Here is a 22,157-nt window from a genome sequence, read left to right as displayed (position 1 = left end):
GAGCTGAGGTCGCGTCGGGCCCGGGTGGCCGAGGGAGGGGCCGCGTCCCGCAGCGGGCCGGAGAACACCTGTGACAGCCGGGCGTGAGCGCGGGCCGAGCGCTGCTCCCGGGCCGCAGGTTGGTGCGGGCAGGGCGGCTCCCCCGTTCTGTCAGGCATCGCTGTTGTTACCGCTGGGAAAATATCGAGAGCACGCTCCGGGAACGAGCTCATGACCCTGCACACGGCTCCGGGTGGGAGCTCGGCACCGGCAGAGCGACCGTACCTGCCTGCCCGTCCCAGAGGGAAGTCATCCTTCCCTTACGTAACTGCACACAGGGAAATGCTGGTGTCACATCGCTTCTCTTAATCAAAATTGAATTCATTTGTTTCTGGGGTTTCAAGGTCAACTGGAAAAGGCACACCTCAAACACGGAAACTGCATTTTTTAGAATTATTTCAGAGAGGTGATCTGTCAGACTTCATGTGAGACTTTCCCCTCTGCTTTTGTGAGGAGAGCTCGTGGTGAGAAAGGAGCAGTGTATGACATATGTCTCCTCCTGTTTTTGTCATAGCATACAGGTAAAATTATTACACAATCCTGTAAATTAGGTCATCCTATGCATGCTTAATCTGTGAAGGAGACGGAATGTTGTCTGCCTTTGATAAATTTGGGGTATTCTGAGAAACAGTAAGCTGGACATAGACCTAGGTTTTGTCAAATATTATGAAGTTCATGTAGGTTGAAGATTTTTGTATATAGTGACGATTATTTCTCTCTGTAGACATGATTTTTGTGTGTGTGTGTGGCTGTATTTAATGTTTTATTTCAGATGACACTGGTATAGCTATTCAGTGCACGAATAGAATTAGTTAATGGTATTTCAACACTGGATGTTTACTTGAGGTATTTTTTCCAGAGCTGACTTATTCTCTCAGGAACAGATTGCTGAGCTTTGCAGTCGGGCCATTTTCATTGAGTCATAGCACCTACTGGGATGACTACAGCAAGCTGATGTGCAGCATCTCTGCATGATATGAGGGAGTAGCACCCAATTTTAGATGTGAAAAATGCAGAGTAAGAAAATGCCTATGGTTTTGGGATGATCATAGGTGCAGGACATGTGGACAGCTGCAGAACACTGAGGTGCAGCTGGATCTGAGGTGAAACTTCTGGAAGGTTTTATCATTACAAGGCTGATAAGCATCCAGGTAAATTAATTAAGGCATACTGACCTTACCAAGGGAATGTGGTACCAGGTTAGGCCAGCACGGCGTTACGTGATCTTAGCTCAGAGAAGACGATTTTCTTGCTGTGTCACCACTGGGAGTTTTAGTTTCATAACCAGTGTATGCTGCTTCTCTCTACAGACCTTTTCTTCCCCATTCCTACCTGGTCTGACATCTGAAATGGGTGCTGTGTGCAGCATTTAATGTAAAAAATACAGGCTCTGGGTGTTAGAGCAGGGTGTGGGGCAGCAGTGGTGTTCACATGCTGAGTCACACACAGCTTTCCATTTCAAGGTGTGCTACTGTTGCAGTGTTGGGATCGTAAATCCCATCTCACCCTCTTCCTGCCAGGACTGTGTGCTGCTTCTGTTCAGATGCAGCTTCCTGGAATTGTATAAATGACATCTATTTTCCTGCATGTTCAGCCTTACTGTAGGCTGCGTGCTTTTCTTCCTCCCCCTCTGGTTTTGTTACATTGCTTTAAACTGTCTTTTTTAAAACAGGATTTCTACAACTGGCCTGATGAATCCTTTGAAGAAATGGATAGTACATTAGCTGTCCAGCAGGTATTCTTATTTACATGATATGCTGTTAATGAGTGCAGTTTCTCAAGTTTTGTGTTCTGGTATATAATAATACAGGGCTTGCTATTTATCTGCCTAGGATGTTGCTGCACAGCAGTGAATTTCATAAGCACCTGTGTGTATTAAAAAAATATTGTTAATTTTGTTCGCAGAAATAACTGGAATTCCCATGTCTGGTTTAAACAAATCAGGTATAAGAAAATGGTGGGGGTTTCTCTGAGGTTTTTTTTTGTTTGTTTGTTTTGAGATGAATGTTGGAATTTACCCATTCTTGTACATTTTTTAATTGAATAAAGGTATTTTTCAGAGCTGGCATTTTTAATACCAGTTTCCTTACCCTGCCCATCTACTCTTGAACTTTTTAGTCTGTGAATAATATCTTAAGTAAGAACTAAACCCCTCCAAGATGTAATGTCCTAAATATACTTACTGTAATTACAACAAGATCTAGTTTTATTTCTCCCTCCCCCCCAGTATATTCAACAAAACATCAGGGCAGACTGTTCCAACATTGATAAGATCCTTGAACCTCCTGAAGGCCAGGATGAAGGTGTATGGAAGTATGAACATTTAAGGTAAAAACCCATCTTTTGTCAATATTCTATCTTGGTTCTAAGTTTTGTTCATTGGTGGTGGTAGTGAATCTATTTGAATGTGACAGATCAAAAGTAACCTTAATGAAACTTGATTTTTCCACTGTTAAATATTGGTATTATTTTCTGAATTCCCTGTTCTTTCTAAAGATTTATAATGTGCTCTGATCTTAATGGGTTTTTTTAAGAAAATATTTGTACCTCACTTCAAAAGTTGTACTAGCACGTCTTGAATATGAAGGTATAGTCATGAATTTCCATAGCACTTTCTCATAGTATTGTCAGTTCTTCACCTCCACTAACAGGTAGTGTGATTTCCAGATGCTCCCAGTGCTTTTTCTGAAACTTGCAGGCAAATAGGCTGGGAAAGCAGGAGTACCTGTGTCTTATAGTTCTTTTTCTGCTTGTAAGGAAACAAACATTTTTGTCCACCTCTGTTTTTTTTTTTAATTGCAGTACAATAAATACATTCAGCCTCAGAAGTTTGTGCCTTAAAGTATTTTTCAGTTGTAGTGTAGTTATTAATACATGTCTAGTAATCCTTTTGTCCTGATTTTTATTTTTCTTGTCAGCATCTCTTCTCACTTTATTGAGTATACACTCAGGAATAAAAACAATTCTAACTCCTCCTAGATTCAGATGCCTTGATGTTTTGCCTCACGTTTTCTTTTTCTCTCCTCTGGTCTGCAGTAGTTCCAGTAGGCAACAGGGAATCCTCAAGGAAGGAAAAAGTATCTACATACAGTTGCAAAGTCACATTTTAAGAATTCCCCCTGTCCTTTCATATACCTGCAAATATTTTTAGATTCATAAAAGTGACTTGTCACTATGACTCGCAAGTTTTGGAAAATTTCTCAGATTTTCCTGTAGGATGGAGGGCTGAGTTCTCTAAAGTTGGAGAATGCACTTTCAGATACATTCCAGTGAAAGCAGTATTCCAGAGGTCCCACTCTGTTAATGATCTGAGGTGGTACTTCTTTAGCCCCTTAATTGCTTGGAAGTACATCTTAGAAGGATGGAATGATCCAGCTATATGAGTTTAACTTACACTCCTAAATTAATTTTCTTGAAGTGTTCTTTTATTTTTTTTTAATCTTTATTTGTGAAATAGCACTTTTTTTCATAACAAAGTTGGTATCTTAAACACTTCCACTAAATGATATGTTAAACTCAGCCTCTGCTGTCAGTGAAGAATTAAAATATAATTGCTTAGCTGAGTAAAAAAACAATCTGCTGGTATGAAAATCAGAGTGTCTAACCTGTTTTTTTATGAGACACTTGCAGTGAGGAAACAAACAGTTGATTTTGATGCTGCTGTGTTCAATTTCTTTTAGACAATTCTGCCTTGAGCTCAATGGACTAGCTGTCAAGCTTCAGGTAATTCTTGAGACTTTTATATTTTGTCAGGGAGGAGACTGTTTTGTGTAGATTGCAGAGCTTTATTCTAAATATATACACACAGAGCTAAGCAGTAGTTGAAGGTTTTGTAAGATTTTAAGGGCTTATGGCAAATAACCTCTTTGGAGAGTAGACAGGGCAAGGAAGTGATTTGAAAAGATCAGCTCCTTTATGCTGTTGGGTTTTGTTCTTAACTGAACAATTGTTTTAACAGAGTGAATGTCACCCTGACACATGTACTCAGATGACAGCAACTGAACAATGGATTTTTCTCTGTGCAGCTCATAAAACTCCCAAAGAGGTATGGATGTATTGTGGAAAACGGGCTCTAGTGATGCAAAAACTTTCTTTCACAGTTAGTTCATGGGGAGACTCTTTAGAGCTGGCTTCTTACTCAAACTGAGAGCTTATGTGGGTTAAGAATATCACTTGAGCTACTCTTCTTTGCCATTCTGTAGTGTTTTACAGAGGAACAGGAGGAGGTAAAAGGAACTGCTTTTTTACACCTCAGTATTAGCAGCTTTGCACATTCCCCTCTTTTCTCTCTGGGTTTGTGTTGAGCCTGCCTGAAACTCAATGGAAAAAGCTCTTTGTTTAATTGACAGAGGAGTACATGCTGAGAATAGGCTCTCATCTTCAGACTTTAGCTTTGATCCACAGTGTAAACCTGACACTCCAAACGTGACTGCATGTGCTCATTCTTGGAGCAGTTACTCCAAAAAGGTGGTGGAGTCAAAAATGCTTCAAAGTCAAGTGGGTGTATCAGCATGGCAGTAGCTTGTCTCCCTCCCTCAGTGTCCAATTAGTTTAAACTTTGTTTGGATCTTCTATTGAGCCACTTGATACATCTTTTTCTTTTGCCTTCAGAAAGTCTTTGTTGCTTTTGGTTATGATGGTAGTGATGTTTGTCATATTTATCTTTGTATTTCACCTTCCAGAATAAGGTATTGGTTCTTTTTAACCTTATCTTTCCTGTCCTGTAAGATTTTTTTTCTTGTTTTGTTCTGCTTTTACTTTCTTGAAATATTTTGATTTAGCCAACTTCCTTTCCCACTCCTTGAACCCATGTCTCTACTCAGCATCTTGGCATGTCTGGCAGTGTTGTCCTCAGCTAGACTGGAGAACTTCAGGCTGCTTTTTATCTCTGAACATGCAGCATTCATCTCCTGTTTTCCATGTCAGTAGCTGCCAACTCATGGTCACACAGGGGGTGGCAGAACCTTGAACTGCTGACAGAAATGTACAACTGACAAGTCTTTTTCCTGAAATTGATGAATGGCACAACAGACAGACATTCCTTCTCTCAGTCCATCTCAGTTCAGCTTTACTTTCTTCCTTTAGGTGTACCTGATTGCAGAGCCAGAGATGGCTTGTTACACGCTTAGTTACATTTAAGATTTTGGTTTTCTTTGTCAAAGCAAAAAGCACTGATAGATTTAGGTGCAGGTTTGGCTTCAGAGCCTGTAGAAGAGCGAGTCTGGCAACTTGACTATGTGGGAAACAAATGAGCTGTGAGGTAACAATCACGTTTCTTTTCAGTGTACTCCTAGCATGTATTTTTATTATACAGCTTTGTTTAAGGAGAGGCATAAAATTCACTACTTACGTGCATAATGACATTGCCATAGTAACTTTTTTTCTTTAAATAATTTACATGGGTTGTGAAGCACAGAAAAGAAATGACTCACTTAAGGAGAAAAAGTAGTTACACCTTCAGACGTGCTATGTGAAACTTCTGGGAATAAAAATGACCAGTGAAGTTAAAAGCTTCAGGAAACATAATAAAAATGTTTCTTTTTAAACAAGTTCTGACAACGTCATGTATGTGCTTATACTTGTGCTCGCTGTCTGTTTCTGTAGTGTCCTGCTATAGACTACACCAGGCACACACTTGATGGAGCTGCATGTCTTCTGAATAGCAATAAATATTTCCCCAGCAGGTAAAAGCACTTTCTCTTGGGAGGAGGGAGAAGGTTGGAACTTAAGATGCTGACAAAGCACTGGGAGAGGTGTAATGCATTTTTCATGGACTACTATTGGAACTATCAGAAATCCTGCAGCTCTTAGGAGTTGGGAGGCCTATTGCCACTTCTAAGCAAAGGAAGAATTCTTGTTTATTCAAATAGTTTGCCATTTACTGGAGCTAAGGGATGCTTTTTAGGTAAGAACTGTTTTAGTGGTATCTGTTAGTGTTACGGGGCTTCCACTGGTGTAGTGCCCACCTAAATGACAGGATGGCCTTTGGACAGATGCTGCACCTCAAAGGTCTTAAACAGGATGGCACCAAAAGCCTCCAGAAGCCAATGCCAATCAACTGGGACGTGGCAGCCACAGAAGAGAGAGACCAAGGGTACTGAATGGGCAGGTCACATCAGAGAAAAGGCCGTGCAGAAGTCAGAACTGTACACCTTTAGGGAATTCACTATAGACAAGGAGGTACAACTGGGAGTCCTTTTTTTTTTTTTTTTTGCCTATAAATCCTAGAAACCAGAACTCCAGCCTTTACCAGAATTACTGATGATTATTAACTACAGGTAGAATTTTTTTGTACTCAGAGTACAATTTGTAAATGTGGAGCTTGCACCAAGTCTAAATTTCATATGCAATTCTAGAGAATAGTTTTAACAGTCAAAATTTGTGTCAACAATGTGTCTCAGTAGTAATTGCATTAGAGCAGTTGTGTAACCTTTCTCCTGCTGCTTGCAGGGTTAGCATAAAGGAATCCTCTGTAGCCAAATTAGGATCAGTGTGCCGAAGGATTTACAGAATATTTTCACACGCTTATTTTCATCACCGGCAGATATTTGATGAATATGAAGTAAGTACTTTCAAATTACATCTTGAAAGCAGGGCATTTACTGAAGTTACAGCTGTGATGGAGTTGTATAAAACATTTTAGTCCTACTAGAAGATCTATATTCAAGTGAAAGATTGATTACAGTAGATTCCAGTTTACAACTGAAGAAGTTGTTATACTTAAAATACACGTAGACATTCATTTATGTGATTAGCATACTCAGTTATGGTTTCCCTTCATTTGGATAAAAAGCCAGAATCTGAGGGGTTTTTTTACAGACAACTCAAATTCATCTTGTATTTAAGAATCCTGAATATATTCAAGCAGTGTAGTTGGTACAGCTTACATATATGTATTTCCTGTTTGTGTATGTTGCACAACAATTAAGGAATTACAATTGTGTAACTGTAAAGGATCAGAGTAATTAAGGGCAACTTGTGCACCAGCAGTAGCCTTTTTTTTTTAGCGGGAAAGTAAAAATTAATATATAAAATGTAGATAAGGGGTATAGCTAAATATAAAAGGAAACCTTTGCCAAATCCCACTTAAGGTTTCTGGAACAGCTATGAAATAATTAGGTCCTGTTGTGTTGGACATAATGCATGTAGGAGGAATTTCAGAACCATGCTTTTAAATATTTAAATATATTCTTGTCTAAGTGCTGTTAAATTGAGCTGTGACTGAAGCCTCAATTTCAGCAGGTTTCTTAGTAATTGTAGTAGCTATAAGCAAACGGTAAAGACATAAAAGAAGCAATATAAATTTACTATTTAAGCATGACTAAGACCTGTAAATCTAATAAGACAATTACATAGAAGCAAGCTTTTTGTTTAGCATGTTCTCCCTAATGGTTTAAAGTAATCTTTCTGTACATACTGTTTTTTTCCCCTTTTTTCACTTCCAGAATGAAACTTTCTTGTGTCACCGGTTCACTAAGTTTGTGATGAAGTATAATCTGATGTCCAAGGATAACCTGATTGTACCAATTTTGGAAGAAGAAGTGCAAAATTCAGTGTCAGGGGAGAGTGAGGCATAATGGGAATAGCAGTACAGAAGCCTGTACTGAATATAAACAAAACATTAATTATGTACTGTATATATCACTTTAGACACTTCAATCACGTATCCTCATAGCTTTGTTTAGTATACTTTTTGTATGCTGTGTGCATTGCCTTTTACTATGGGAAATACTTTTAAATTATTCATGAGCTGTATATTCATCAATGTGGCACTCATGGTCTTTAAATAAAAGTAGTAGTATCTGTTTATAATGCCTGTTAATAAAAGAATTTACAGTTCTCTAAAATTGCTGCTAAACAATCATTGAATCACAATCCTGAAGATGTGTCTGATTGGGTGGGGAAAAAGTGAGATTATGATTTCACAGCAAGCCATTTTGTAATGCAGTAGCTATATTAAGTGTTAGTTCAAAGACTATCACCTTAAATATGTAATTCTGCAGGAAGCTTCTTGCAATGTCACTTATTCCTAATTTACCTTTTATTTTTTTTTAAATTGTTTTGAAGATTTACTTCTGGATGTGCATATTGCTGTATGTGTATATCCAAATACTAACAGGATCTGTGTATTAACCAAAAGGACAATTTCACTATGGTATTGAACATACATATTCTTGACGTGTATCTAACACACTTTGTGCACTTGTTTTTGGCTGGAGGCGAGGTTTGTGTACAGCAGGAGATAGGTACTGTCCTGTTAAGGCAGACTTCTGCTGTTCTCCAGTCCACAACCTCTCTAAAGAATACCTGTGCATATTTATGGCAACTGCTTACAGATTATACCTCAGCTGTTCATGTTACACTACATAACACACTGGCACAGTCTCTGCTTGTATTCCTAGTCAAGACATGCTAAGTACCTGAAACATCAATCTTTCTTTGCAAGAGTTAATTACATTTTCAATATACTTTTGTTTCTCTTCATTTACCTTAACCATATTGACAAAAAGATTTGGATTCATGCTTCTGGTTCCCTATCAGGTGTTTATTTCAAGTTGTGTTTGCAGATTTGCAATAACTGACAATTTCCATGAGTGCTGCTTAATTGTGTTTTGTCTAGAATGATAGAATTACATGTTTTAGAGATGCATATAAGAGAAATACTGCTAAGTGTACATGAATGCAGGGTCTAAGAGCAGTAGCAGTGTTCATGAATGAATTTTGCTTTGCTGTTTAAGAAGTTAGCTTGTTGTTTCTCTTTGAGGTTGACAGGAGCCCTCTTTTTATTTCTTCCAGCAGGTTTAATGGGCTAGCTCAGCTAGTTTCAGTAATTTACACTTTGTTTTCTACATTATATTTACATGGAAAGAAGGGAGTCCACATATTTTTACTAAGTCTTTTTTCATAATATACTAAACATGCCTTAAATTCTATTTTTCTTTATATGAATCAAGCACACCTCAAGCAACTGTTATCACCTGGATGTAAAGGGAATTTAAACAATGAGAAAATAGAGAGACTAAGCTTAAGTACTTCAACAGCTGTATTCTTCAGCAGCTTCTTGTCTCATGTTTATCATTTTATTTAATTGTCAGCAGGGTAATTGCATGAGATGTTGTCAGAGTGAAGTAGCTTTAGTTACTGTCTATACACTTAGCTGTAACTTGCCTTGTATACACCAGGTTACCTGATTTTGATAGATACCTTGAAGTTTGTACTGCAGGTAGGAGGACTGTTTTCTGGAGATAGTCAAATGTATTTGGCTCGTTGCTGTCTGCTCTAGGACCATCCGTGGTGTGGCTCCTTTGTACAGTCACTCTGCATGTGTGTAATGGCCGTGGTGACTGGGATAGGCAAAAACATTGGACTGGTGTTGCTAATTACATTTCCTCTACAAAATTGAAGAAAATGATGTGGTGCTCAGGACTGCATTAAAATTTTAAACCTCTCATGCTTTAAGAGTTTCACTTCAAAACAAAACTCTGGAAGTTCTAATCCTGTTTATTCTCATTCAGATTTGCACTGTAAAGTTGACTTGCTATACTAAGCTGATTTTATATAAGGCTTAAGTGAGACACTGCTTGTATTTTCCCTTGCTATTGTTTACATGAGTACTGTGTACACACATGTGCCTGGATGGTACCATAAAACTTCAGTTAGCCTAAGCAAACCATTGATTTGTCTAATAAATATTAACAGGTTTAATTTAGACTTTACATCATAGGGAAACTGAAACTGTCTTTGAATTATATTGTAAAAAAAGGATAAAATTAAACTGTTTCTTTATCCATACCACTATATTTTGACAATTTATTCTCATGTTTCATGTTGTCAGAGAACACAGCAACTGTTTCCAACAGACCTTTGGATGCTCCCCCCCATCTCTGCTACAAGGTGTGCTTGAGTCAAGTTGTCGTTCTTCTTTCAGAAGTAGAGAAATACAATACTCATTAGGAACTTGCAAGTCAGACCTCAAATTTATACATCCCACAAATCAGAACATGCTGGTTCTACAGTTAAAATATGGGAGATCTAGAAGAGGGCCCTCCAGATACAAAATAAGCACATTATGACTGCATGTCACAGACACAAAGGCTGTAAGCAAAGACTCACTGTCAAATGACTTCTTCCTTTTGTCACTGGGGTTTTTCCTCACCTTTGGCTTAGCATTATGTTCCAACACATCAGCCATGGTGTTAAGCCACAGGGAACTGTCAAGACAGCAACCTCCATTTTTTGCCTTCAAAAGATAAATATACTAAGAACAGGGAAAACCTAATGAGCTTTTACCAGATGGCATTAACTCTATCAGGCTTTGCTGTACAGACAAGACTGGAAAAAGGTAATTTTAGCTTGAGGCAAAGTATACATTGATCTAACCCAGTTAATGTCAGTGTGACACAAACATCATAAATTGGTAACTGATTTGGTAATTACTTCTAATGGTAACCTTCCTATATGAACTATAGAAAAAATCTGAACCTGTACAAAAAGAAAATATTTTACAGACCAGAAACAAGTGAAGCAGCCATTTATTGAGTTGACCAGGTATGTAAATAAACTGTTCTGACAGTTATGAGCAGGGTACAAAATATTTAACTGTGGACAGTTTCTTCCTGTTTGTAAACATTAGAAAACTATTTCCTCTCCAAACAATTTAAGCATCAGAAAGTATAAACAGTCTTTTGCAGAGGTTCATGAACACTATTGGCTGCATTCTGTTCTAATAGTTGCAGAGCATTTCTGTTGTCAAAATCAGGAAAGGGGCTTCCCTACTACATTTCAAACACACAGGCTCCTGGCTGAAGTCTTGTTATTGACTGCAAAAAGTGTACTTACTAGTTTTTGTCAGAGGACGCATCCATGCTTTAAGTTGCAATTCTTTCAACAAAAAGTTAAATACATTCTGGTAAAATGAAAGCTGAGCAGCGTGTACAATACAAGCAGACCAAAAAAGTTTTGCTAGTTACTCTGACATGTCCTCTGATTTACAAACCTACTTTGCTTAATGGACAGTGCTGGTCACCACACTAGTAAAGGCAAACCTTAATTAATGGTCTGGTTTATGTCAGACAGATAAGGATCTGAAATCAAATCTCCTATATCCAAAATGCCCCCTCCCCTTTTTACTTGTCCAAGATAGAGTAGTCTTTCAGAATTTTTTACTACAAAGAACAAAAGAGAAGATTTTTCATAATTTGTTTTAGAAGCATTTTCAATGTTTTCAGTTTCAACATCCATGCCTTAGGAAGACAAGTGATCAAGTGCATGAAGTCAGATAATTCTTGCACTGTCTTCACACAGGCTGAGCAAGCAACTTACTTGCCCTGACTTTCAAAAGCAAACAATTCAGATGAGTATTTCTACAGCACAGGCAACTTCAATACTACAAGACAAATGACATTAAAAAACCAAGCTGTCCTTAACAATCCAGGAATTGCTGAGTGGGTTCAGACAAAACAATTCAGCATAGTTATACTGAAAGAAATTCAGAGGTTTGCAGCACTGTCAACACCTGTGAGACTCATGAGCAAGGACTAAAGCACAGTTAAAACTGAGGGCTGCTGAAAAAGAATATGGCTTTATTTCATTTTGAAAAGCACCTTTCTTTCTAAAAGTTATGATATTCTAGTATACCTGTGGACATCCAGGGCATACTCAATTTCCACCCTAGTTCCAAAACAAGAGTCTCTCTTGTTTACATTTCATTAATTGTAAGCAGAATATTTCTTTTAGAAAGGTACTGTTTTATTTGAATTTTCTACACTTTCAACAGGTGATACAGAAAGATCTCAGTTAAAAGCTAAATAATTCTTTTTATCCAATGGATGCATTCTAGAAAGAGAAACTGCATTAAATTTACTGCTTTGTAACTTGCTTAAATACTTATAGTTCAGTTTTGGTTTAGGACTCACTAATGTTTACTTATCTTAAGCAAGGATCTTGCTTTATAAAAGGCAATTTCTTTGATATACTTTAAAAGCTCTAACAAAAATATTCAGAATTGGAGTTTTTAACAAATTTTTGCCCATTTTACAGGTTGGACTTGTATGGAGAATGACCAATAGTTAAAATTACACATGCAAGTTTTGGATAACTCATTAAAAAACTTCTAGAAGTAGAGCAACATATTCCAAGTTGCATGAAACCAGCTGTTACTCCTTTTTTAATATGCTAAAAATACCTGGCTTTCTGGCAAAGATGGGTATAACTTATATTTTCATCTCTCTTCCCCATCTGTGTCCCATGGAGGAGGATCCCTGCTGCCTGTGACCATGACCAGTGCTCCCCGAGTATTGGCCACAAGAGAAAGCAGCACTTGGGGCAGGCTCTGCAGGGACACCCAGCCCAGCACTCTCCCTCTCAGCAGGGGGTTCTTCCTCCCCACAGTGCCCCCAGACAGGGAATGAACACCAGGCTCACACCCCACATCCCTGACCTCAAGATGCTTGTGGGAAAGCTGGGAGAAGAGCCTTTGCAAGAAGGGGTTTCTTACAGTGCCTGCTATTTGAGGTGCTCCCATCACTCCCTACTGCATGCAATGGGAAAAAGAAGTTGAAGCCAGTTTCCAGAGCTGTAGATTTTTTGGAAGAAAACCCCCAAACCTGCTACAAACACTTGTTAAGAGTTGCTCTTCCAAAGAAAGAAAGAAACAAGCCTGCCTGTAAGAATTTCATAAGCAAATCAGGAAGCAGCTCCAAAGCAGTATTATTTCAAGCTCTCCCCCTATCATAATTATGTCAGTAGAATGGGCCTTCCCCCAACCCCCTGACCTATAAACTGTTTTCCTGCATGAGTTAGTTTTGCTTACCGAAATAAGCAGCTACTGCCCATGCTCCTTCTGCACAGCTCTGAGACTTCAGTTGAACCTCCACTATCCTGGTCATCTCCTGGGGTGCTTATTTGGAGTTAACTGTTGGTGTTTCTGTCACTGCATTAATCTGCCTGCTGCATTTAGTGCCAGCATCTACCACTGTGATAAGGCAGAGTCCCACAGCAGCTCTGGGATGCCATCCATGGGGAACAGGGTGTTGTAGGTAAATGATTCATGACATCTATGTTTGCAGCACAACAAAGACAGGTATCAAAATCCCTGGGTGATGTGTGTACTGTGCTGTACTGCAAACACAGAGCAGAGTTACAAATACATTTGCTCAGTTCTGTTCTGACTTCTCATTTTGACCAAATTATTTTGCAGTAGCTTAAAGATGATGAGCATTTATAAGGTTTTTGCTTCTAAAACTAAATGAAAAATGCATATTTTAGTTACAATCACATTTGCCTTCTGAAGATGCATTTTTGTTCAGCTTCTTCTCTGTAAAATACAGTTTCCAGACATCAGCACAAAAGCAATTGGTGTTTGTTCCTCTCCCCGCAGAACCTTGCCAGCATTAACCTCCCTTAACACAAGCAGCTCCTCCCCATAGTAAGGATGGAAGCACAGCAACTTGATCCTTTCCTCTGAACATCAAGCCTGGTATTTGATGCAGCTCAATACACTTTATCCAGTGTGAGATACATTTAGCTGAGACATTTGTATATCTACATCAATCTAATATTGCCTATGAAGTTTAGCCTACATTCTCCTCCTATGCATTAGCAGCATCACTGTGCACACGGTTCTCAATGCTTCTTAGGGAGCTTCTCAAACTACTTGTTCACAGACTGCAAGTTATCTTTCAGGGGATGAGCAGTTCTTAATTTCCACTCACAAGTATATTATGAACACATCTTTATAATACAAGCTATAAGCTCCTGGCTTACATGTACAAAGGACCCAGTAAAAACTGCATAGGTGAAGTTGCATTCCAGGAACAAGTATCTACCTCCAGCCTCCTGAGTTTTTCTGTCCATACCAAGTCTGAATATAGCTTAAATTATTAACACTCTAGTGTAAGACTTGACATTTCTCTAGGCTTTTGAACTTAGGCAAGGCAAATAAATTGAAAATTACATTAAAAGTTAACAACAGCCAGACAGTTCATTTTTCCCCACCAATATTTACAACATCCTTAAAAAACCCTGAACAACAAAACAACCAAACAAACCCAAAAACACTCCTCCAGCTTGTGGAAAATTCTAAACATCCTCATTCCTTTCTCTCTCACACAATTCAAACTGTCACTGTTTTGCAGCTTTTGCTTCCTTGCTTGTCAAAAGCATTAACAAGTTAGCAGAGCACCCAAGTCATGTAGTTCTACTATTAAAGACAGAAAACCAAGTTATTTTGCAGTAGTATTACTACAAAATTACTACAGTAGGATTAACACAACAAGGAAAATGACAAAAATACAAAAGGATAGGGGATTATACCAATGCATTTAAAGTAGTGTAATTTTTTTTAAAAAATCCGCTTGTATGATTTATGTACATGTCCATTTGATGCAGTTACTTACTTTATCACATACACGTGACCTGAGTGACTCCATCTTCCTGGTCAAATTGTCCATCATCCAGTTCCCTTAATACTCCATCACTGCTACTGAATCCTGGAAAGCCTCCATAATGGGAGGATCCCTCCTTGATCCAACATTGTTTAGAAGGAGATAGGTAAAACTCGTCAGGTGGTTGTCCAGTTTCTACAGGGTAAGAAGTAGCTGTGTCTGATCCAACACTTCTGCTGGACACTCTGCCTTTTTCTTCCCCACTCACTTGTCTTAAGGATTTCCTCTGAAATACAAGAGGATGTTGAAATGTTAGCTTATTTAGGGGAAAAACAATCCAGCCAAACCCTTTGCAATGAATTGTGGATAGATTTAGTGTGAGCTGCATTTTAACACTGAGTGTGAGAAATGTGCCATTATCTGAGGAGGCAGTTACAATTCCCATGGTAAATTATGCAGATAGAAGTCAGTGGCTGTTCTATACAGCCATGTGAAATGGGATCTACAGAGTCCTTGCACAGGAGGAACTCAGTATAAATACAGTCTGGCATTGGTATTGGGATTGCCTGACATCTTTCTTGTTGAAATGATGGTTGGCAATGTCAAAAAGAAAAGTAAGCAGATTGTGATTTCTGCAAACAATAGACCTACCAGACTATGCTAAGGGTTCTCTGAGGCACCACAAATAAATAAAACATTTATCTCAGTCCAGCATCAGGAGCTACCTGAGTTACTCAGATCTGTGATGATGCAGCACCTCCAGAGACAATGTCAGTACCACAACAGAGGAGCAGGGTCAGGAAGGCAGAAGTGCCCTGAGCCACCTGCCTGGAGCCCTGCTCTCAGCACAAGCACTACTACACCAGGAGATGTTTGCCAGGGGACACGGCCCTGCCCACACAAGGAACACATGAAGCAAAGAGGGAATCCAGCCTCAGCACAGAGCTGCATTTCAGTGCCTGAAGGACACAGTGCAAACACTTCAGAAACAAAACCACTCCAAAGACTTTTACTATGCTTTGGCAAGTTTGTGTCCCCTGTCTGTACATTGTCTTTTCTCAAATCCTTTTTAAACAGTAAAAACAATGGCCCGTGTGGCTAAAGGAAACATATTTAGGAAAGCTGTTACAGGGGACACTGGGAAATTAGACTAAGAGGAAATAGCATTGCCTCAGGAGAAACAGAAGGAAATAAGTTTTGCCTGGATGCCATAGTAAGAGGATAGAAAAGTCTGCTTAAGGGAAATAAAGAAAAAAACCCAATCCCCTCAAACACTGCATGGTTCAATCTTGCATCTCATCCTCTGAACTCTTTCTTAGAAAAGCAAATGGTATGTGACAAACAAAAAGTCCATTGAAACAGTACAGCCCTTGTAACCCAAGAAGCTTTTGTACTATTACATAAATCATAAGCCAGGCCATAACACACTACCCTCACGAATACACAAGAAGGCAGGGAGATGAGCTGTGAAGGCATAACATACTCCATCCTCAGAAAAGAGACCCTGTGAGATTAAGAGACCAAGTAATAGAGGGGTTCCCCTCAATTCTTACTGAATCAAAACTTCCTTTAGAAATGGCAATTCTTAATTCAATCCAACAATCAAAAAAAAAATCTGAATAGACAAAGCACCCCATACCCCATGTTGCCATTTTCCAGAAAAGAAGTCATGGAGATCCAACAGCTGAACATGCCTAAGGAGCAAAGCTCCTTCCATGGCCAGACCCTGCTGCACTGAGAGGAACTGGGAAGTGATGTTACCAGGGCATGATAGTTAAGTGATGAGAAGGCTGGATGAGGCTGCTTTCTTAGTTCAGTAATGAAAGAGCCTTGTTAGCAGCATTCTTCTTAAGGTACCTGGAGTTGCAAACATGCTAAGTGTACGCTTAAATAATCATAAGTTGTGATGCAATTTTCTTTTAACTTCAACTTTAGGTATCTGTAATATTTCTGTGTTCCAAAAACATCCTAAGTTGTGGACATAAAATTTTTTTTAACAGCAGCTTTAATGTCATATGAACATCAGTGAACAGATACACAGCACAAATGAAGAGGAAGATGTCATGACCAACAATATACAATCACAGGAATTAAATGTTTTTACAAAAATGTTTGCAACAGTTTGATGAAGTTGTACAGCTGTGTCATCACTGTCCAGGGGACATTTTAAATAAAGGTTACACAATACCAAAAAATCCCACAAAAACAAAACACCCCCCCAAAAGCCAACAAAAACCCCCAAATGAACAAACCCCAACCAAAATAAAAAGCTCAACAAAACCCCCCCCTAAACATTAAAGTTCCTAGAGCAGAAGGGAATGCTTTCAAATTTAAGTAGCTTGTTTTACAGCTGAAGTCTAGCTACTCAATGCAAAACTAGCAAATATTTTGGTAAAAAAAAAAAAAAAGCAGTGAAGTAAAAAGATTAAGATTCAGGGGAAAACCAATGTAACTGCCAAAACAGAAGGAAAATGTAACTCTGCTAAATGTTTCAGCTTCAGCCCCAGTTACCTATTCATCCCATGCTAAATGACCTCAGCATACTGAAATTTCCTGGTAGAGAAGTAAAACATTCACTGGTACTGAAAAAAGCACATTTTGTTCAGATTTTAAACACAGAAATCCTGACATAAATGGCTACAAATCAGCTATTTCTTGTTTACTTGGAGTATATTTAGTGCTTTAGTCATTAGTGTCCCATTACAACAAAATAAAACAACTACAAAACACATTTTATTTGTATACACCAAGGCTGCTCATCACCCCACAACAGGGTAAAAGAATTTGAACAGTGAGCATAATGCTTCCTATTTTTAATTTAAGCCATGTCTCAAAGATTCATCAGTTCCTCAGACTGAATGTTTTTACAGAACTGGTTTGTATTACATCTATTACAAGAATCCAACTTGTGACATACAGTTATGCTGCCTTTGAAGAGACACATAGTTAGAAGTAACATTATGCCTTAGCAAGAGAAAAATACTTGTGTCAGGAGTTCGTGCCCTTATTATATACAGAGTATTAATGAAGTATGAAAGCATCAGGAAAAACATTATTTTATGACTGACATGATACTGTTTTATATATTTACAATACTGCTATCAAAAATTGTGGTCCAAAACATACTTTCAGAAACGTATTAGGAAAGAAAGTAAAGACTACAAAGCCAGAAGGTTTTAAAGATAAAAGCTGGTGATGCTTTCTACACGCAAGGTGGTTAGGGAAAAAATTCCACTGACAGAATTTAGAAGAGGGTATGAATGGAGAGAGATTAAGACACCGGCAAAGGAGACCACAGAACACTGAAGAGAAAAAAAAAAGCAAAAGCTCCAATTCTGTAAATGAAGAAATAAATTATAGCGTACGAGAACTAGCTGGGAATTGAGACAGTGGCAGAGACAAACAATAAAACAGGACTTGAACTATGCATGCTGAAGGCAGTTCTTCCAGGCATGGAAGTACTAATTATCAGGGGACACAGTGAGAAGGAAGTTAGTCTGGAGATAAGCAGAAGCCTGGAGAAGAACAAAAAAAGGAAGAGTATATTTTAGAAACACTAAACAAAGGAAAACACAGATGATGACCACACTGAACAGACAGTAAAAAACACAGAGAAAGATCAAATACAAATGCAAGAAATCTAGAGACTCATGGAAGTATTTATACAGGTATAGAAAGAAGCAGTTAGGTATCACTGCCATACAATATATAATGCCATGAATGAGTTTGTAAAGTTACTACTCCAGTGCTGGACATGAGTGAAAACATTCATAGCTGTCCTAACTGCTTAAGACTATCACAGGAAAGACATGTAGAATAGAGAAAGGTCAACCAGCCACTGAAAACCAGAAAGAACCAAAAATGGAAACCCATCACAGTATGTCAAAAGACTTGGTAAAGAAAAGCCCACCAGTAGTTCACCCTTCTCTGGCCACAGCAGGATTTACTGCAGTACTGTGCAGGTGCAGTAACTGCTGTGACACTGACTCTGAGCAGAACGTGGAGACGGAGTTACTTAATCCTCAAAGCACTTGATAGAACCACTGCTATGGGAGCTTCACTCAAAAGGGACAAGGAGTTTTTGAGGTTCAGCTGCAGGAACTTTAAACCCTCTATCTCTGTCACACATTTTCATGCAACAACAACCCTTCACCCTCATAACCTGCAGATTACAGCATCCCTCACAGCACAGCTTAACAATTCTTTCTTCTAAAAATGTGAAAGTAGATGTTTTGAAGGCCAAGACAGTTTTCCATTTCATGCGCAAGAGATGCAGGATTTTGATCAGAACTTTTAAGACTCCCTAAAGACTTCCAAGGAAATATAGCATAGCCAACCTCATTCACCTGAGACACAGTAATTCCTTAGCATAAAACAGGTTTTTAGCATGCTTATGCTTTTCTCCATGGCTTAAGAGGTAAGTTAAGGAAAAAAAATAACATGTGATCCAGCTATAAAAAATATCCACAAACTTGAACTTGAGAGGAAACCCTGTTCTGCCACTCCCCCCCCGCCATTAATTCTGAAGTTTAGTTTGTTCCTGTATCTTACCATTATGTGCAGTACTAATTTTTTTATACTAATAGCACAAATATGTTACTCACCTCTGGTGTCTGGACAGAAGAACTCCACATAACAGGTCTCTGAAGAAAAATTACTTGCTTTAGTTTGTTCCTGTATCTTACCATTATGTGCAGCGCTAATTTTTTTATATTAATAGCACAAATATGTTACTCACCTCTGGTGTCTGGACAGAAGAACTCCACATAACAGGTCTCTGAAGAAAAATTACTTGCTTTGTGGCCAGATTTCCTTCACTAAAATTTAAAGAAAATAATTTCTATGTTTTAACGGCAATAATTGTCACTAACATTCAAAGTCAACTTTAAAGTGGGTCTAAATCCATGAGTGAGGACAGACTACAGAGCATTAGCCAGTTTATTAATTCCTCAACAGTTCTATAATGATATTTTTAAAAAACCAGAAGCATAGAACTGGGTTAAGGTGATGCACATGGAAATATGGACAGACCAGTAATTTGTACTACCATAATTGGAGTTATTTAACACATGTGCTCTTGAAAGTTTAAATATTAGAGCTCCTACTTTTAATACTTTTAATCCAAGTCTGCACATTTATGTCTGAAGCAAACCTTCAAGTCTTTATTTAACTTAATCTTCACTGTTAAATATACAGCAACATATTACTACCTATTAACATCACAACAACAAGGCCCAATCTTAACAGATCCACAGCTTCAACAAATCTCTCAATACTTTGTGGTATGAAACTTGGGAATTAACATTCTTTACTGCTAAATAAAAGTTGCTGTAAAATGTCATCTGACACAGGAGGATAAGCTTGCTGCCTCACCACCTATGGATAAAGGGACTCAGCTCAGTTTTAATAAGCTCTACATCAAGAATGAGATAAATGACACTGGCTGTTTTGTATGAGGGAGGTACCAGCACAATGTATGAGGCAGGACAAGAGAAATGTTTCAGAAGAACAGGGGAAAAAAAAAGAGCAACTTCAGTCCTGGAACTTTTGCAGATACTAATACTGTTGTGGTAGACAAAGCACAGGTGTTGGGTTTTTTTCCCCAAAAGGGAATACTTGTAGAAAAATAAACATGACAAGTGAAGTTGCTCCCAAGACCAAATCAGATATTACTGATACGATGTTTCATAAGTATTACAGCCTTAGTAGTGATGATAAATACATCCTTTAAGTTTTAATCTATTTTCATCACCTTTGCACCAGAAATACATGTCACCACATTGACAGGATATATAATACAAAGCCCAACTCCATGTCACTGAAAGTGAAACAATTTCAAGATGAGAACTCTAGAATGAGGGATTTTAAAAATTCTTGTGTCCTTCTAAATATCAGATACTACATTTTTATAGGCTCTTCTTCCCCCAGCTGCTTCTGGGCAGTATTCAGTAAGATGCTGAAGCATACCAAGGCAAAACACTGAAATACTTTGGCAAAAGGGTGACTACAGATTTAAGAGTGCACTAAATGTAAGTAGCAAAATAGAAACATCAAAGAGATGGGACTTCATTTGAAGTATTTATGATTCTACCTATTCTACCAATCAAAACTGTGTTATTATGCATAACATTACAGAAAGAACTACTACAATAATGTAAGCTTTTACTTCAGCATGGGTTTGTAACAAGGTTAACCACCACACACATGAAGTTAACTGATGCATCTTTCAAGACTGAAAATTATTTTGTATTTAACATCAGGGACTTGCTCCAAGAAAAACCAGGGATTAAAACTCTTCCTATGAGCTCAGAAGAGCTTGTTAACAGCCTGCCCTACACTAAAGCTTCTGGACATAAGGTCTGAGAAAGTACACAAACCAGTGCTATTCCCTGCATAGACAGTGACTCAGATCAATAGTGATGATGGGTTTGTGATTGTGTTTGGCCCCTCACAATCTTCCTTTCAGTCTAGCTGAACTCAAGTCATGGCATATCTTTGCATGTCTTCCTTGGATGAAAACAGAGAACTAAAATTCCAGCTTGTGGGAAAAACAAGAATGCAGGAGAACAAATTCATTCATTTCCTTAAGCCTTACAAGGTTTCCTGTTCAAAGAGTCCCCTACCTCACTATTTGCATTCATTAAAAGAAAGTGTTTAGATTTTACGTCATTACAAGGAAATCTGCAATCCTACAACCTTATTCCACTTGGCTAGGTATTTCTCTGTGCCTCAGTTATGTCTCTTTTGATCAATTGAAAAATGTCTCTTCTAAGCAACAGGGCTGAGCACAGTCCCTGGCATGGGGAAGAGCCTAGGGCTTATTTTGTAACAGTGTCTGCATTCCTTCAGAGAAAAGGAAAAAAACCCAAACATTAAGCTACAGCTTGTACAAATTCTACTAGAACAGAAAAAGGACACGATGGTGAGCAGACAAGAAGTAAATTAACAATTTTCTAAGTCTGACCTTATTAAAATGCCGCACACGACAAAGCTGCTATGAGCTTAATTCACAAAGAACTCAATGACAGTGGGATTTCCACAGAATTTAAATGAGAAAAAGTGCTTAGAGCAAGGGAAGCTCCATAGTTTCCCCCACATTTCTATACTCCCTCTTTGCCTCGTAAATCAGGGCATTTTGAAACCATAGATTAAGTAGTGAGCCATGATAAATTAATAACCACAAAGTCAGTGTTTTTGCACTGCATTGCCCGTAGTCTGCCTTGCCCATTTTCAGGGACTACAGTAATCAGTGAAGGGAAATAAAGGTCACTGCAGAGTAAGGCTGCTGAAGCCTTTTTCCTGTCTCTTCTTTTAGGAGTGATGAAGAGCAACAAAGACTCTTTTGTTGAAACACCAGCAATTTGTTTGTCTGCTTATGCTGTATGGGCAAAAACTGTGTCCTCTTACACGTCTATATTTAAGTCGTCCAAAACAACCATGAAGCTACAAGCTCAGTAGTACTGCCAATGGTTCTGGTTTTTCCAGTTCCATTTTTTTATGCATGAACATTTGATATACAAAGCACTTAGAATAGATGTTAGACAATTTTCTGAAAAATGAACACAGGAAATAAGATAAATTATTTTCATCTATTCAGGGGTGGTTTTTTTTTTTCATTTCTCAAAATAAAACTTTGCACTCCTTTGGAACTGTGGATTACCTAGACTTTCAGTTTTGAGACAGACACCAGCCTGGGATACCAAGTGTCCTGGCTTAAAGGATCTATTAAATGAA

At 38.4% G+C, this 22,157-nt stretch overlaps 2 protein-coding genes across 2 annotated transcripts in view; one reads left to right on the top strand and one right to left on the bottom strand.

Moving 5' to 3' along the window:
- Window positions 1-9,837, top strand: part of LOC103612310 (10 kDa heat shock protein, mitochondrial) — a 23,459-nt gene extending 13,622 nt beyond the window's left edge. The window contains exons 3-9 of the mRNA XM_008629940.2: window positions 1,712-1,774; window positions 2,267-2,367; window positions 3,720-3,762; window positions 3,998-4,084; window positions 5,644-5,723; window positions 6,490-6,601; window positions 7,485-9,837. Of these exons, the coding sequence (XP_008628162.2) occupies window positions 1,712-1,774; window positions 2,267-2,367; window positions 3,720-3,762; window positions 3,998-4,084; window positions 5,644-5,723; window positions 6,490-6,601; window positions 7,485-7,616 (618 nt within the window). The 3' untranslated portion in view covers window positions 7,617-9,837. The remainder of the gene's footprint in view (window positions 1-1,711; window positions 1,775-2,266; window positions 2,368-3,719; window positions 3,763-3,997; window positions 4,085-5,643; window positions 5,724-6,489; window positions 6,602-7,484) is intronic.
- A 715-nt stretch (window positions 9,838-10,552) lies between these two features.
- RFTN2 (raftlin family member 2) overlaps window positions 10,553-22,157 on the bottom strand; it is a 32,106-nt gene continuing 20,501 nt past the window's right edge. The window contains exons 9-10 of the mRNA XM_008629929.2: window positions 19,162-19,240; window positions 10,553-14,709 (exon numbers count right to left, since the gene is read on the bottom strand). Of these exons, the coding sequence (XP_008628151.1) occupies window positions 14,440-14,709; window positions 19,162-19,240 (349 nt within the window). The 3' untranslated portion in view covers window positions 10,553-14,439. The remainder of the gene's footprint in view (window positions 14,710-19,161; window positions 19,241-22,157) is intronic.

Source organism: Corvus brachyrhynchos, unplaced genomic scaffold, assembly GCF_000691975.1.
Source record: "Corvus brachyrhynchos isolate BGI_N302 unplaced genomic scaffold, ASM69197v1 scaffold370, whole genome shotgun sequence".
Classification (NCBI taxonomy): Eukaryota; Metazoa; Chordata; class Aves; order Passeriformes; family Corvidae; genus Corvus; species Corvus brachyrhynchos.
The sequence above is the reverse complement of the archived record's forward strand: the minus strand, read 5'-3'. Positions and strand labels throughout refer to the sequence as shown.